This window comes from Tubulanus polymorphus, chromosome 1 (genome assembly GCF_964204645.1).
Source record: "Tubulanus polymorphus chromosome 1, tnTubPoly1.2, whole genome shotgun sequence".
NCBI lineage: Eukaryota > Metazoa > Nemertea > Palaeonemertea > Tubulaniformes > Tubulanidae > Tubulanus > Tubulanus polymorphus.
This window is the reverse complement of record NC_134025.1, coordinates 4,030,272-4,045,310: the sequence shown is the minus strand read 5'-3', so window position 1 is coordinate 4,045,310 and position 15,039 is coordinate 4,030,272. Positions and strand designations below refer to the sequence as shown.

Sequence of the window (15,039 nt, the reverse complement as noted above, 5' to 3'; positions counted from 1 at the left end):
CATTCTTGTCCTGTTGTGTTGCGGAACATGTAGTCGATGTATCATTACAATACATTCATTACTCGATGTGCTGAAAATAAAAAAATAGCTGCCTATTTTTGCCTATTCATAGTTGTTCTTCTTGGAAGGGCTTATATTACGGTTATCACTTTATTTTAGGTCGCGGTCATCGAAAGCTGAAAGCGATCAACAGTATAAAACGTTATTGCCCAAATATAAAAATCCACCCGATTATCAAAATCTGCGCGATCGAAGCCGTGATAAGTCTCCCGACTGTCGGTACGTATTTTCAGGGATAAACGCTACTACCATGGAAACAATTGATATTGTATTTCGTCGGTAGTTGTCTCAACCACATGCAATATCAGTGTCTCGACCAATCGATTGATCAGATCTAGACAAACGAAAACCCAGTTTAGATGTACATAACGGATATTTCCACAAATTGGAAGTCTTGATCATTGATAGATATTGCTTGATAATTTCATGTCATAATTCAAGGCCACACTGTCAAATTCCTATTGAGTGTAATCCAAGATTTTGCGATAAACATTGTTTCAAAAATATTTCTAATATACTAAGATAAACAGGATGAATAACAGGAATGAGAAGGGCAGAAATTCTATGATGATGGACGGATCCATCATGCATGAGAATTCTATTTCAAGAATTTAAAGTTTATAAGAGCTAGAAAATGTCTAATTTTGTAGTTAAAGCTATTGAGTGATTACTAATGTCCGATGCAGTGATGAAGGCTACTTGAAACTAGTGCTTGGAATATATCAAGCACTAATAGAAATGCGTTAGTAATCAATCCAAATCAATGAGACATCATCAAATTTCTAAGCACGCGATCCATGAATTAAGTACTATGTGGCCATCTATCCATTCAGTATGACACTAGAACTATAAATGTTCGTGATATTCGATCAATTGATGCTGTATTGTGAAGAATTTCTTTGTTTTTTTTTCATTTCAGATTAATGAAACAGAATCACATATCTCCAGGCAATACACCAGGAAATACGCCTCGTAATCTATCCCCGATAACTGTCCAACCTGAAGCCTCGAAAGACAATAATAAACAAAAAGGGCCTGTCACGTTTAAACTGGACTCTGGATTAACCGTCCCTCAAGTGAATCCTGTACAGTTGCGTTTAAGTCCGGTTTGTAGACGATCTGCTTTAACTAGTAATAATAACAATAGTGACAGCGACAGTCCACCCGTCCGACGATCAGTGTTAGTGAACACTGATGGTGACAATTCAACGACCAAGAGATCAGTTACTGACAGTAATAACATTCCGATCGTGAGATCTCATTCTACCGAAAGTAATCGAACCCAACCGACATCCGTCAGGTTCAAATTAGAGAAATCGTATTCTGATGAAACTCATGGAGGAAGTGCATTTAAACATTCCGGCGTTCAAACTTCACCCTATCGTCTCAGTCAACATTCGAAACCGGAAGCAGATCGGATTCATGTCAGTCCTGCTACATCTCACGCATGGCTGCCTCCCGGGACCATTAAGGTATGCGTGTTGATGCTCAAATTATTTCAAATATCTATCAAAATTTCAGAGACTGAATTCTAATGATGACATCCTAGATTTTGACACCGTATGATAGATTTAGCTCCGTATCTATACTATGAAATTCGTAATGTACATAACATACCTTGTTTGATAACTTTTGATTTATTGGCAAAATCTGTGATATTAATTTCTTACGTTCTACACTGGCCGAGCTTTTATTAATATTAGATACCATTATGCCTTAATACTGTCTTTCCACCTTGTTCACAGTTATTACCTTCTAGAGATTTTGCTGACTTTTGAATGTATCTAAACATTGTTGTAGGATTCACGTGGATTATTGGAGACTGATTTAGATGAAGTAGATTTGTCAGAAGTGGATAAAATCATCAGTTCGCAAACTTCCGAAGACGAAAATAGAAAAATGTCACTTCGACACCGTCCTAGACGCCTGCGGAGGGTACTCGGAAGTAGTGGTGAGTAATCGACATTTATGTGATGAAATTAATTTTGATAATTTAAGGATTTGTATCGAACTGACCGTTGTAGATTACGATACGAGTATGACGATGTCCGATGGATCGGTGTCATTCGACGATTCAGAAGATTCATTCGATCACGGTCCGCATCCTCCCAAAATCTCGGTCGAGGCTCCATCGACTGATTCACCTTTATCTTCACGCAGATCGTCACTCATTCAAGATCAGGTATGTTCAGCAGGTCATTCGTTTACTATGTTTCAGTTTGTAAGCGATACCCGACGTGTATTGAAGCCAAAGAATTATTATTAATCGTAGATCTGATTGATAGTTTCATGCACTACCTGCTCATATTCAACTATTATATAGACCAAATGACTGGCTTTTCACTATCTCATCTTGACTTTTCTTATCGATACGATATTATACCATAAACCATTCTGACTTTCACTGTACTGAATACTGTCTTGTTCGTGTATGTATGGATAATGAGTCTGTTATTGATTCCACTCTCCCGTTATTGACAAATTTCTATTTAAAAGATCATCAGGTATTGCTCGCTGTCTATACCGGTATACTGTGATTATAGATCGCTGAGTGTGTCGTCGAAAAAAATATTCGCAAAAAAAAATCATAGTTCTTATGTGTGAAATAAGGCAGAATTGAACCCGTACAAACTGTGGATATTATAAGTGAGCAGTGTATTTTCTTGTAAACTAATATTGACTTGGTTTGTGTGACAAATGTTTAGCAAACATCAGGATTATGTTTTGTCAATATGCACGCGCTACAGACTACATAGGAACAAATCATGCTCAAAACTATGCAATTTTCCAGTTCATATATCTACGAGGATATTTATGAAGCTTTAAGAGTCCGGAACTTGGATATATCTTGTCATTATTTTCGTGGTTAACTTACTCTCTTTAATAGCTGAGTACCGAAATGAATATTCAATGCATCTGAAGTTTCGATTGCTTGAATAATCCGTTGGTTCAGGTGTTTTAGGAATTGATTGCGTGGGTTTTTTCAAGGTTGCTGCTTTGATAACTGATAAAGGATCTACGGATGGCACAATATGATTTAAACTCGAAAACGTTCTCAAGATCTTACATCCGTTTTATTGTTCCGAAGAACTAGTTTTATTTGAACTGTCTTTATTGCCCGAGGTATTTGCCGTGTCAATCAGTGTAAAGAGAATTCGCTAATGGATTTGACCATTGCGTCGAGAATAGTAGGAGGGTTTCAGACGTTTTTGTGATTAATGGAATTTATTTTGAAACATGTCTCGTATGGTAAGAAGTGAAATCAGTGACTATGAAGATTACGCCCCACGAAAAATCAGTCTTGGAGATTTATCAGGTTCATTAGTACAAAATGACGGAAAACCATCAGAAAATGTTGATCTCATTCGACCAAAACCTACAACTTCAGTAACGGGTGATGAGCGAAAACAAGTGAATTTCAGCCCAGCATTCGGGGATAAGTTTGCAACAAGTCTAAAAAGTGCTTTCAAGCCCTATACTACTACTTCACTGCCAGAGGAACAAGGACACAATCAAATTGCGAAGTTTATTCCTAGTCAACAACAACTCTCCTGTAAACGTAGACATATTTTACGACAAACTCAGGTTTTTTCTTCCGATGACAGTTTGAAGTATGAACCGAGGACGGATCAGGTAAGGCAAGGCAATCGCTCATTTATCATTCTCGACAAGGTTGGAAACAGGATACATTAACGCATGTATTTTTTATGCATTTTCTCTATGATTTTTTTCTTTAAATTGCTTATACTGACAGGTGTTATAAGTTCTGACATTTAGCGATAATTTACGGTATAATATCAGAGAAATGATTAGTACGTAACTCTTCACTGGAGCTTATTCGATTACCAGAAACATAGAATAATTACTCATTTTCTATCGTTAACCGTGTAAACTATTCTTATAGATAATATGAATAGAAACTGATTGTTTAATGAGATAAAAATCATGCAAATGCCCAACATCGAATCGATGAAAGCATTGAGAGCCTCATAGATGGGATTATTAGTGATGATCTGTTTTCCTGTAGGGTTTCGTGCATTACCAGTCAATTATGAAACTTATCATGCTGGTATTTTCTATCTGACACCTGTGTATTTCCCATTATATCAAACGCACCTAATCGACACGCTCAGTCTAATAAAAATGTTACTTTTCCTGCGAGATATTTGACAGTGTTTCCAGATCTAATTTCTTTAGTTTATATCATACTGGATTAGTTTCTAAAAGGATCAATTTTCTTGCTTGTTCAGTTGCCGTATAACTGTTTGTTTATACTCTCGGTAAGATCCTTCGATACACACGGCTGTCTACCACGATGATGAGCTTGCATACCGAATTTTCGTATGAAAGATCAATAGTTACTCCTGCATTCAAAGTACTTAAAACAGACTTTCCTTTTTGATGTGGTTTTCATCGTATTCTGTCGATTCAGGATTTTTTGGAAGCTGATATCAGAAGAGATGTTTTCAGTCAATCGAATGATCCGGATGTTTCATCTAACAGAAGACCTACGTGTAACGTCCAATTAGCTCGAATCAGAGAGGTAAGAAGGGCTAGTTATATCAATCATATATTTATTCAGTCGTTCCTCAATGTATCATACGCACAACGTCTGCTGCTGGTCAGGGTTAGTTTAAATACCGTTCTGAAGGTTAGAATTTTAACCATTCATTTCTGTATGTTCCGGTTATAAAAGGATTATCGAATCATGCTTGAATTCTCAAATGTAAAACTGTTTTTAACGGTTTTACACGTCAATTATTACAGGAACATTTACTGAAGAAAAAGGTGTTGAAACATGCGGCGATGCCGGAGTTAGCGGAAACGTCAGAGACTGAGTCGGTGAAAGGCGGAAGTATGGATTCCGGATCAGAAACCCCCAGCGATAAAGATCATCCTGTGTTTCCAAGTCTTCCCGATCCAGTGCTGAAGAAATTAGGCCTGTTAGGAGACGATGGAGAAAGGTAAGAATCATCCTCTCATTGGACGTCGAAGTGTTTACTCGCAAGACTTTGAGCCGAGTGACATTTCATTATTGCTGAGGAAATGAAATCACATGTTTACCATCGTTCAGCCTAAATCAATTTAGTCTATAGTTCATTTATTTATGAATGAGACCTGTTTTTTTTTTTGCGATATTTTTGTGGTTGCAGTCTATGAAGTGCATATCATGAAATACCCATAATATTGAAGATTTAATGAAAATCTGTTTCTACCCATCTTTAGTAATTGTCGGTATAACAGATTCTTGTTGTTAACTCTTCCAATATTGTCGGTCTTTTATATACAGCGTTCATGTATTGTACTTGTTTGAGTTTTCTGATCACATCAGATGTTGATGAAGAACCCGTGAATAACCGAGTGTTATACATAAAACATGCGATAACAACTTCTGTAATTGTATGAGTATACAGCTATCATCGATGATTCTCATTCACGTCACGTAAATCATTAACATCTTTGATATACTTGGGAAATTAGCTGTTTTAGTATTCATCGCCAACTGGAATACATACGAGACATTACGCAACAGTCTCGTAAAAACATAGCGTGATCAGTTGACTTTCTGAGAAGTTCTACTCAGTCAATATCTAAGACATTCTACGATATGAATCTTTCATTAGAAATGCATGTTCAGATCATTTGGCATTTGTAGCTAGAAGTGCTTTTCGTGGTACATGTATATAGAGACTTATGTTATGGATTTGAGATTGATTTTAATGATGTTATATGAACTAATAATATGCGCGAGTTCATCATTTCATTCTCTGACTTCAATTTTGATTAGTTCATCGATGGACTGTAGCAAGTGGGTAAAGTGATTGCCAATATTGCATAACTGCACTCTGCAACATAACAGTAATAACTATTATACCATCTCTGACATTTTATTTGATTCCATGTGGGTGGGTGAAAATACCGTTTAGAAGCTAGACTATTGATTGTAGCATAATCGCGAAGTTACAGAAGGCAATCTTATTGATGCATTCTGTGTATGTTCGCTTGATTTCTCTCTGGAGTTCTTGTTATTGGAAATTTCTACCCCTCAAGAGATAAATTCACTATAAAAAATGAATAAAGAAAGAATTCATTGATTATTTATTATTCTTAGTCTTGTGGTTGTAATATCGGAGCGCGCGTTCTGAAACCTATAGAATATTCAACCCGATGCTTGTATCGAATAACATGGTTTCCTTCACTGCTCAACCGTAATAAATGAGTAGTCCCCAAATGAACATTCGTGCAATTCTAACCCAAATAACGCTTGCTTATAAAAAACCAACAAGACACTTACGCACCTTCATTTTCGAAAGCTGGTTATTTTTGGTGAATTCGTATCATCCTATTTATTTTCATGAGTTGCATCACAATCTAACCATAAGAATGATTTATGAAATAATCTTACTGCAATGTATTGGTTTTTACAGCCTGCCCTAAGCCAGTGATTATTAGCTAAAAGGTCATCACGAGTGCGCTTATGATAAAACCTTTACTAGTCTGTTTATGGCAGCTTTATTTCTAGTTCTCTCCATCCATTGCCTTGTTTGACACTGGTATATGGTATACGTTCAAACTTTATTTAATAAAGAAATCATGACAATTGATCAATTTTAATGCGCTGAAATTTTCACTAGCGTGAAATGTTTCAAGTGGAGAAATACCCACAAGTGTCATCAGAACTTATCAATTGGCGATGTGTCATCGCAAGTTTTGCCTCATCTAAAATAATTCCTGTAAAATTGAGTGGATGATGGGTTTTGAGAGCAGAGAGGAGCGATGATTGACGCCTACCATTCTGTGAACTAATGAGCCATATGTTGGAAGCTTTGACAACAACCTCGGGGCTCAAGTCACATCACTGTGGTCTTGCATTTCACACATCCATTAGCAAATGCTGGCAAAACACGCCGAATGGGGAAATTGTGAGATATTTCATCGGTAGAACAGGCAAACCGATGCATCCTGAATCAATTTCGAAAGAAGCAACACCTGACAGTCGCCTGAACATACGTAATTTGATGAAGAGACCTTTTCCCGATCTAGCGGGAAAATCTCTTCAACGCGGAATGAAGCTTTATCCATCTTTCATTACTACCGATGGGAGAACGTTGGTTTGAACGAGAGTGAAAATATGTTTGAGATGATGAAATAAAAGTATAGTGAATGAATTTATGGAAATGGTAAGAATTCGATATATACAGGAGGGTTGTGTATACAACAGGTTAATATTGTTTGGACTGGAAATTGGCTCTATTCGAGCGTATGATACGATACGCAGTCGGTCTTATTTGCCATATACATCTTCAATGCTAAATTAGATACCGAGGAATATTAAGCAACTTGAAAGTTAGTAAAGCAATTACGTCGCGGGAACTGGAGAGATATAAACCCGTCGTTATTGTCATTTCCACAGTAACTCAACAACCAACAGGTCTCTCTCTCTTCCACATCACAGCGGCGTCTCACTGTTATATTACGGGTTGTATTCGACGCTACTGTGACGATCGGTCTGTATCATCGTTGACTATGTGAATGTAATCGTCTGATAAATTGTGGAAGTTCGAGACATAATATGCTCGAGGACTTGCAGTAAAAACGTTGAAAAAAGCGAACGGTCCGTGATCGTGAATTGTACCTCGATTTCACTCAGTATTCCGGTCGGAAATCATCCAACACACGGCAATTGCATTTAGTCGCGGTAGTCAATTTCAAGCGGCTAATACCGGGAAGTCTTATGCCATTTACTATTTGACTTGAAATGAGCTACTTTAATGCGACAGTAACGACAAATTGATGCCTCTGATTCAGCCGGTGATGATGTTGGTTTAATCCATTGATATCGGCAGCTTTCGTTGATGGTACCGGTGCGCTTCCATTGGATACCCGATAAACATCACCCGAAAGAATTCATCCGTTATTTCTTGGATAAGCGTTGTTTTCATCGGTTACTGGTTATATAGTTTCTATCATGGCATTTCATCGGGTCGTGCTTCAAGCCATGAAATCCAGAAGGTAATAATAACTGAGAATAAAGAACCGTTTTTTTGTGGTTTTATTCAACACGTAAATATAAATATGCAACTAGATGTTCTCATTTCATTCTGTCTCTATTTGACTCTTTTTTTATTTCATCGTAATAATCATGTCTACCTTTTAAGGGAAGATAAATCGTATTATACGTACGTGGGATTGGTAAATACAACAACTGAACATGCATTACTGAGACTGAGTTAATCGTGTCTCGCTATCTCACGGAGATGTTCACATTGACCGTTCTTAGCTTAATTTCCTGTGAAGGCTGCTGCTCTTCTTTACCCTGCTGCCGATCCTCATTCTCCCGTTTCTTACTGATGACGTTTATTTGTAGACATTCGTAAAGATTATCTGTACTCGGGTCAACACCGTTTTTAAAAGAAATGTTTATTGGCTTAGCAATGCATAAAATCTAGTCAGAAAGCTTATTATATAGCCAATCCATTTAGTAGGGTTTCGTATATCTTTTTCTTATGAATTCACATCATGATTTATACCACCGGTTTCGTTTTCTCAATATATAAAAGTAAATCCATGATCTAATTCCAGGATGCTCCGGCATACTGGTTGTATTTGTCATGATATTCTGAATTGTTTGGTTTCTTGATGATTGTATTGTTGAAGCAGAAGCAAATTCTTGTTGAATCCTATTTACGTAAAGCGAGTATCGATTATTAAAGAAGCTTATTTAACGCTATCACTAATGGCTACAGGAGCGGATACTGATGCTCGAACACATATATTACATCATTTCGTTTAATGCCTCCCAACAGAGGTGTAATCATTGAGAGGTAGTGAACTCAGGTCATGGTAAAAAGTGAAAATATGTTATATCTTATTCTCATTTTAGTGCTGAGAACTTATCAGAACAGGAACTTGAGGTAATTATTGATAATGTTCAAATCTATAATCGTAGTGATATTCAAATGTAAGGCACATTTCGTTGTGTAGGGGTAGATGCGGACAGGAGGTATGTCGGGGTCCCTTACAGCTTTGAAGCCTGCGTTTAAACGCCTTTATATCAACTATAAGGCAGGTTTTCAACTGGTTTTCAGATTTTACGATCATGCATACCCCTGAACCTCTTTCTAAAACAGTTCATAGATAGCAGATAGATAGATTTGTGTAAAACCACAGTTTTCATACGTGCTTGATATTCATGTATATGCAGTGACAACCGTGGGGTGTCGGAATCAATATAAGACATCAGCTACCAAATCTATCCCCTGAGGCTGCAGTCAGCTGTAAAAAACGCATAACTACTAGTCATAACTACTATACCCATCTCGTGAATCCAGTTTATCATCTTTCAAACTCTTAAACTTTGAGGTACCGTTTTATACGTACACGACAAATTAAAACCAGCAAAATGTTCAAACTCTATGTTCTCTTCAGGAGAAGTTTGCGATGCTTTCGCTGTCGTTTAAAACTGACCGCTTGACTCTGGATCAGAGAGTCCAGCTGCAGGAACGTGCGAGAGATATGGCTGAACAAAATGTGGATAAAGAACTGAAATCTGTGAAGGAATCTCTGAAGGTTCGTGTTTTCTGTCTCTCTCTCTTCTAATGAGCCACTTAGATCAGACGTGACTTCAGAGAGCAGTTATTAACGTGATAACCCGGCGGAACGTGAAACATTTCTGGCAGCGGTTGAAATTATTCTTTGAATTCTATCCGTATAAAGTTCTCGCAGACAGAGTCTGTCTCGAGCCTTAAGGCAAATGGTTCTAATATTTTAGTTGCTCGGACAACAGTGCGTGACATCAGAAGGAAGAGAAGTGCTCGCTAAGGTTCAGCGTCATGTTGAAGTATTGGAACAGTCGACGGCGAGAGTTTCAAGTCGAGCAGAATTACACGGTGCTGTTCAACAGGTAAACATATATCCTACTTTCTAGCAAACTGCTTGCATGTCAATCTCAATGTATTGCGTTTAATCAAAATTTCATGGAACCTTGACAGAAGAGGGTGGAATTTCATGAATACAATGCCAGTTCTATTGATTTTCTGTACCGCTAGATGGACAGGGACTCTTCATGATGGAATATCACATTTTCAGTTGTTGTTTTATATTTCAGCTTGACTTCAGTAATTTGCCGAACCTAGTTCTGAAGAATATTGCATGCGTGATAGAATGCGCAAAATTAGCAAAGCTTATAGAAGTATGGGTGTCTGTAAGGAGTTGCATGCGTTCATTTATTATGATAGTTAACATTTAATCATCATTTATACTTAACATTTATTCCGTTAAACAGTATGACTTAGGTCTCTTCATTGGAGATACCGACGTCATTCAATGGTTCATTTTAATCCAGTTTCTGTGTTGAACGTTTTCTAATGAAAAACTAACTTAATTCCATATTTCAGGTTCATTTTATATTTGTTATGAATACATTGGGTGAGGGCGAATGAAATGTCTTTTTATATTTCACTGATTACGAAAACAATCTATGTCCAGTGAATCATCATTAAAAGCTAGAATCCTTATTGCCCGACTGTATGATAAATTGGAAATACGATATTTTTAAAGAAGTAATTAGTGGATCACTGAATGCCTCGTGATTATCCGCTACAATCAGTATAAATGAGTAATGCGTATGATCAAAGTTTTACTCTTATTAATACAGGAAGGTCGGTTAAGTCGAGCTATCGAGATTATGGTGCAACACGTTGAAACTATAAAGCAAGCCTACGAACGTAAAGATCAAGAACTAGAAGAAACGAGGTGGGTTTTTAATGTCTGCATTTCATTCTTTGATTTCTGATTGATTCGTGGGTTGGAATTATGCGACATCTAAGGGCGAAGTTTTTCTTTCAGACAATTGTTACAAGAAAACAGAATTATTCCACCTTCTGGCTCTACCGATTATGGTAGGTGTATATGCATTGATCGATGTCTTAGACGAATGAAACCTGCGGAGTTCCTGAAGTATCCAGGCCTATATTGAACTAATCTATATTAGTTTGATAAGTGATTGCTGGATAGCCAGTGCTCATTAAAACTCATAACTGATGAACCATGTTTCCAATCAGAATAATGATTTCTGTTTCTATTTGTTGTATGCACCTCTAGTGCGTTTCGGGCACCTGGCTATACCACCACATATTTGTCTTCATCTCAGTCTCTGGTTGCATTAATGATTTTTCAATACGATTTTCTTATATTGTGCACATAGAAATATTTCTTATTTCAGGAGATGGACATCCAGGATTCAGTAAAAGATCAATGTCAGTAGCTGGTGGTGCTGCTAAGGTCAGTGTTTTCTTATATGTTCCACAGTTTCTCATTGGTTTCAGTCGTGTTCTGATGATGTTTGTTAACAAAGTGATTCATGTAGAGCGTACTAATATTGTTTGTTCTCTGAGATGAAAAGCGTTTTCTGCTCTCATGATGAATGTTTGCATTTTTAATCGAAATCTTTCTACTAAAAGCACCACTTCTTTTGGGTTGAAAGACACCAATACCTGGAATATCATATTTCAATAATTAGAATATTCCTTACTTAATATCGGTGTCTTTTCCTGTTGATAAATCTGCAAAACAATGCCTATTGTGTTTGTCAGAATGTCTCGAGTCAGGGTCATCACCACCTACGGGCCCCAGCACATCCGCAACAAGCAAATAGCACTACAGAGGTAACCTCTAGCTTATGTCATCTATGTTTTGTATTATGTAGTGGGTACTGGAGCACTTTTTAGTAGTCGCTAATTTGGCACCATTTTTGGGGTAGAAGGTATTGGAAATTTGGATTATTTTATTTTTCTGATAAGCTAGTTGTTTAGATAAATCAGTTTTATGTTGTTTGTAAATGGAATTCACGCATCTATTTTTTCTGTTGCATTGTATTTCAAATCATTCAGCTTGGTATTGGGCTCATTACATAGATTGAATATCAATCTGTTGCATTCTAGCAAAACGAATATAGTAGCCGATTTTCTATTCATCATTGTTCATGATAATTCAATTTAATTTAGTGTGAAAGTCAATTCTTTGAATATCTTCAGCTTCTTCTAACAAAGCAGGCATCAAAAACTCTAATGTAGTAATTATGATGCTAGATTTAAGGCCTACATTGTAACGATTTTACAGAATTTACTTGGGTTTTTACAGATGGGTCGCCGTAGAGCCAGTGTTGCAGCATTTCCTCGCTTGTTTGGTGGAGTTGGGCAAAGCGGATCAACAATGGTAAGTTAAGGGAAACAATGGATATATATTCGTGCCTGTCGCGGCTCGGCTTTGAGGCCATTTGAAAAAGAACAAGAGCTTTAATCTAAAACCTAAAAAAGAAATTCAATTGTACTTTATGTGATTATGTAATGTTTCATTATTAGATCAATCTTCTGAAGAGAGTACAAAAGGTATGCTCCTGTAAACAGGCATATTATACCTACAGGCTTCAATGTGCATGAAACACATGATCATATTATAATACATTATAATCAGAAAACATGTACCACCCACCATGTTGTAGATGTGTTTTCTGAATTTCTAAATGTGTAGATAATGAGTGGTTTTCAATTTAAATATATGCACATTTTACGATGAGGTGTTTATTTTTTTTCTTTTCAAAGGTTTTTATAACTTCATTTTTTGGGGATTTGGTCATCTTCAGATTTATTATCTTGGAATCATTTTTTCACATTTTAGTTAATAGATTATTTATGATGGAGATCCGAATGAAGAATTTAATTGTAATACTGTTTATACATGTATATTCAGTTGAAATATTGCATGAATTTTGTGTACATTATACATTGATATGAAGGTGAAGGTATTATTAATATACGCTACATTCATTTAAGAAGTTAGGGTCGATCAGATTATGCAATATTTGATACGTAACATAACATTTACAATAGGGACTTTTAGTTTTTTTTTGTGTACATTTTGTGTTGAAATTTGAATTTTTAGATCGGAGGGCCACGGAGATTCTCTGCGGTAATGTTATCTCACTGATCACTGATCAATCAATCAATGATTCACTCTATCATTTTCAATTAACAATGGCTTCTCTTTGATTAACCTTTCGTGCTGTGGTTTCACAATCCGCTAAACTCAATCAAAAATTACTACATCTATATGATATAAGTTAATTGGATTTTCCCTGAATACCTACCTCCTACGAATCTTTCAGACTACCCTGTGATTTATTTCCTCTTTTCAAATGTTTAGTTCATGTAATATTCAAGATGCTTACTGGTATTTTCACAATTTAGAGATTTGAATGGAGCTTAAGGATACTTTTCTTATCACCTTGACAGTTTCCGCGGGAACGCTTACTACAGAACGTATTGAAATAAGGTTTTGGTGATTGGGGCATTTATTTTGTGATGGGTGCCTTATCTTTTTTTGTTTTTCTCTATTGAATGCCAGCAAATTGGAATGAGGCGGGGCTCAGTATTACCTAGTGTCGAGGTAAGACATGTCAGTGTTGTGTCTTTATACAATATCAACTGTCTTACTCTTATCCTTCTCACCGGTTTTATGGACCTGCCCGTTAGGTCTCCTTGGATGAAATCTTTTATTTTTTCCAATGATCAATGATGTATGCTGTTGATTTACTCAATCAATCAAACTGAATATCTTTCGCGCTTCTGACAATTGAGAGAGTCTTTTTGAGAAAGAATTTTGAAAATGTCCTAGTCACTTCAAATACAGGCTTCTGAAGGGTGAATGTTATGATTTGTAATAGATTAGCTGATTATTCTTCCTATTACATGTAATTTTCCGCTGTTTTATCTTATAAATTCTGCTCGGGAAACCATGCTCTATAAGTGTTACATGTAAGGTTTCATTCATGCTATGATTGTCAAATTTCACTCTGTTGTATTATTTATTCATTGAGTATCTATACACACTAAGATAAATCATGTATTATGATTTTTGTCAGTTTTGAAAATTTGCTGTGATACTTTCAGGACCCCAGGAGTAGACTGCAACCCACGTTTAGTACAACAGCAAGGACATGTTCATTGGAACAAAAGGACCAAAAACAGACACCTGAAAATGTAAAGAACCTGCAAGTTAAACCAAGGTATGTTTTCGTGATGACTATTATACCCACTGTAAAAACGCTTGGTAAATCTGACAAAAGTTTTACTAACAAATTTTGAATATGTTATCGAATTCAGTGTTGAGAAACCTTTATCAGATTGTAATAAAGATGCGAATGCTAATGAGAAGAAAACTGTTGATTGGGGCCCTGAAGAAAAGGAGCAGATATTCCAAAAAGGGTAAGAGTCTAGAGGACCAAATTGAAATGGAAAGTTAAGATAGTAAGAACTATAACAAATGTATTTTGCCAACAGGTTTGAACAGGGTATGCGTACTGGATTATCACAAGATTTGAACGGGTTTAGAGAGCAACAGGCAGCATTTGGTGAAGGACTCGAAGAATTAATGGATCTGAATGATTTGCCAGATGAAGAAGATGAAGAATTGTAAGTAATTTGTGATAATTCAGAAAATTGATTCGTAGGTTTTACAGCCTTATTATATCCGAACCCAAGCAACTCCAAAATTGGATTAAACACCAATTATTTGTATTCTCTATTTTGCTGATAATCATAATTCATATATTATGTACAATGAATTAATGAAATGTTGAAGTATATACATGTACTATAAGAGTGAACCTATTTGAAATTATACACTTCACTCTCAGCCACACATTTAGAAATCATTTTTATGTATACTGGGTCTATTTATTCAAAACTGCCAACTGTTCCTAATTTTCAGTACCAATTGTTACTATTTTATAACAAAAAATACTGTTATGATTTGACTAATACATACAGAAATATGAAAAATGTTACTGAGGCTCTTACTGTCAATTACTGATTAATTTGAATATTTTCTTCCATATTTCAATGAAATGATACTGAAAAAGTTTTACAATTTGTTACTGATAGCACGTTTCAGAGTTTGGCAGCCCTGTTGATTGTATCA

At 36.2% G+C, this 15,039-nt stretch overlaps 1 protein-coding gene across 1 annotated transcript in view; it reads left to right on the top strand.

Annotated features, from left to right (window-relative positions):
* LOC141899953 (uncharacterized) overlaps positions 1–15,039 on the top strand; it is a 33,881-nt gene that overhangs the window by 17,325 nt on the left and 1,517 nt on the right. Inside the window, exons 11-29 of the mRNA XM_074786598.1 lie at positions 160–279; positions 980–1,532; positions 1,861–2,011; positions 2,085–2,242; positions 4,493–4,603; positions 4,828–5,024; positions 8,945–8,975; positions 9,490–9,630; positions 9,833–9,964; positions 10,718–10,815; positions 10,909–10,961; positions 11,285–11,343; positions 11,655–11,726; positions 12,202–12,276; positions 12,423–12,449; positions 13,003–13,029; positions 14,010–14,125; positions 14,223–14,324; positions 14,400–14,531. Of these exons, the coding sequence (XP_074642699.1) occupies positions 160–279; positions 980–1,532; positions 1,861–2,011; positions 2,085–2,242; positions 4,493–4,603; positions 4,828–5,024; positions 8,945–8,975; positions 9,490–9,630; positions 9,833–9,964; positions 10,718–10,815; positions 10,909–10,961; positions 11,285–11,343; positions 11,655–11,726; positions 12,202–12,276; positions 12,423–12,449; positions 13,003–13,029; positions 14,010–14,125; positions 14,223–14,324; positions 14,400–14,531 (2,355 nt within the window). The remainder of the gene's footprint in view (positions 1–159; positions 280–979; positions 1,533–1,860; positions 2,012–2,084; positions 2,243–4,492; positions 4,604–4,827; positions 5,025–8,944; positions 8,976–9,489; positions 9,631–9,832; positions 9,965–10,717; positions 10,816–10,908; positions 10,962–11,284; positions 11,344–11,654; positions 11,727–12,201; positions 12,277–12,422; positions 12,450–13,002; positions 13,030–14,009; positions 14,126–14,222; positions 14,325–14,399; positions 14,532–15,039) is intronic.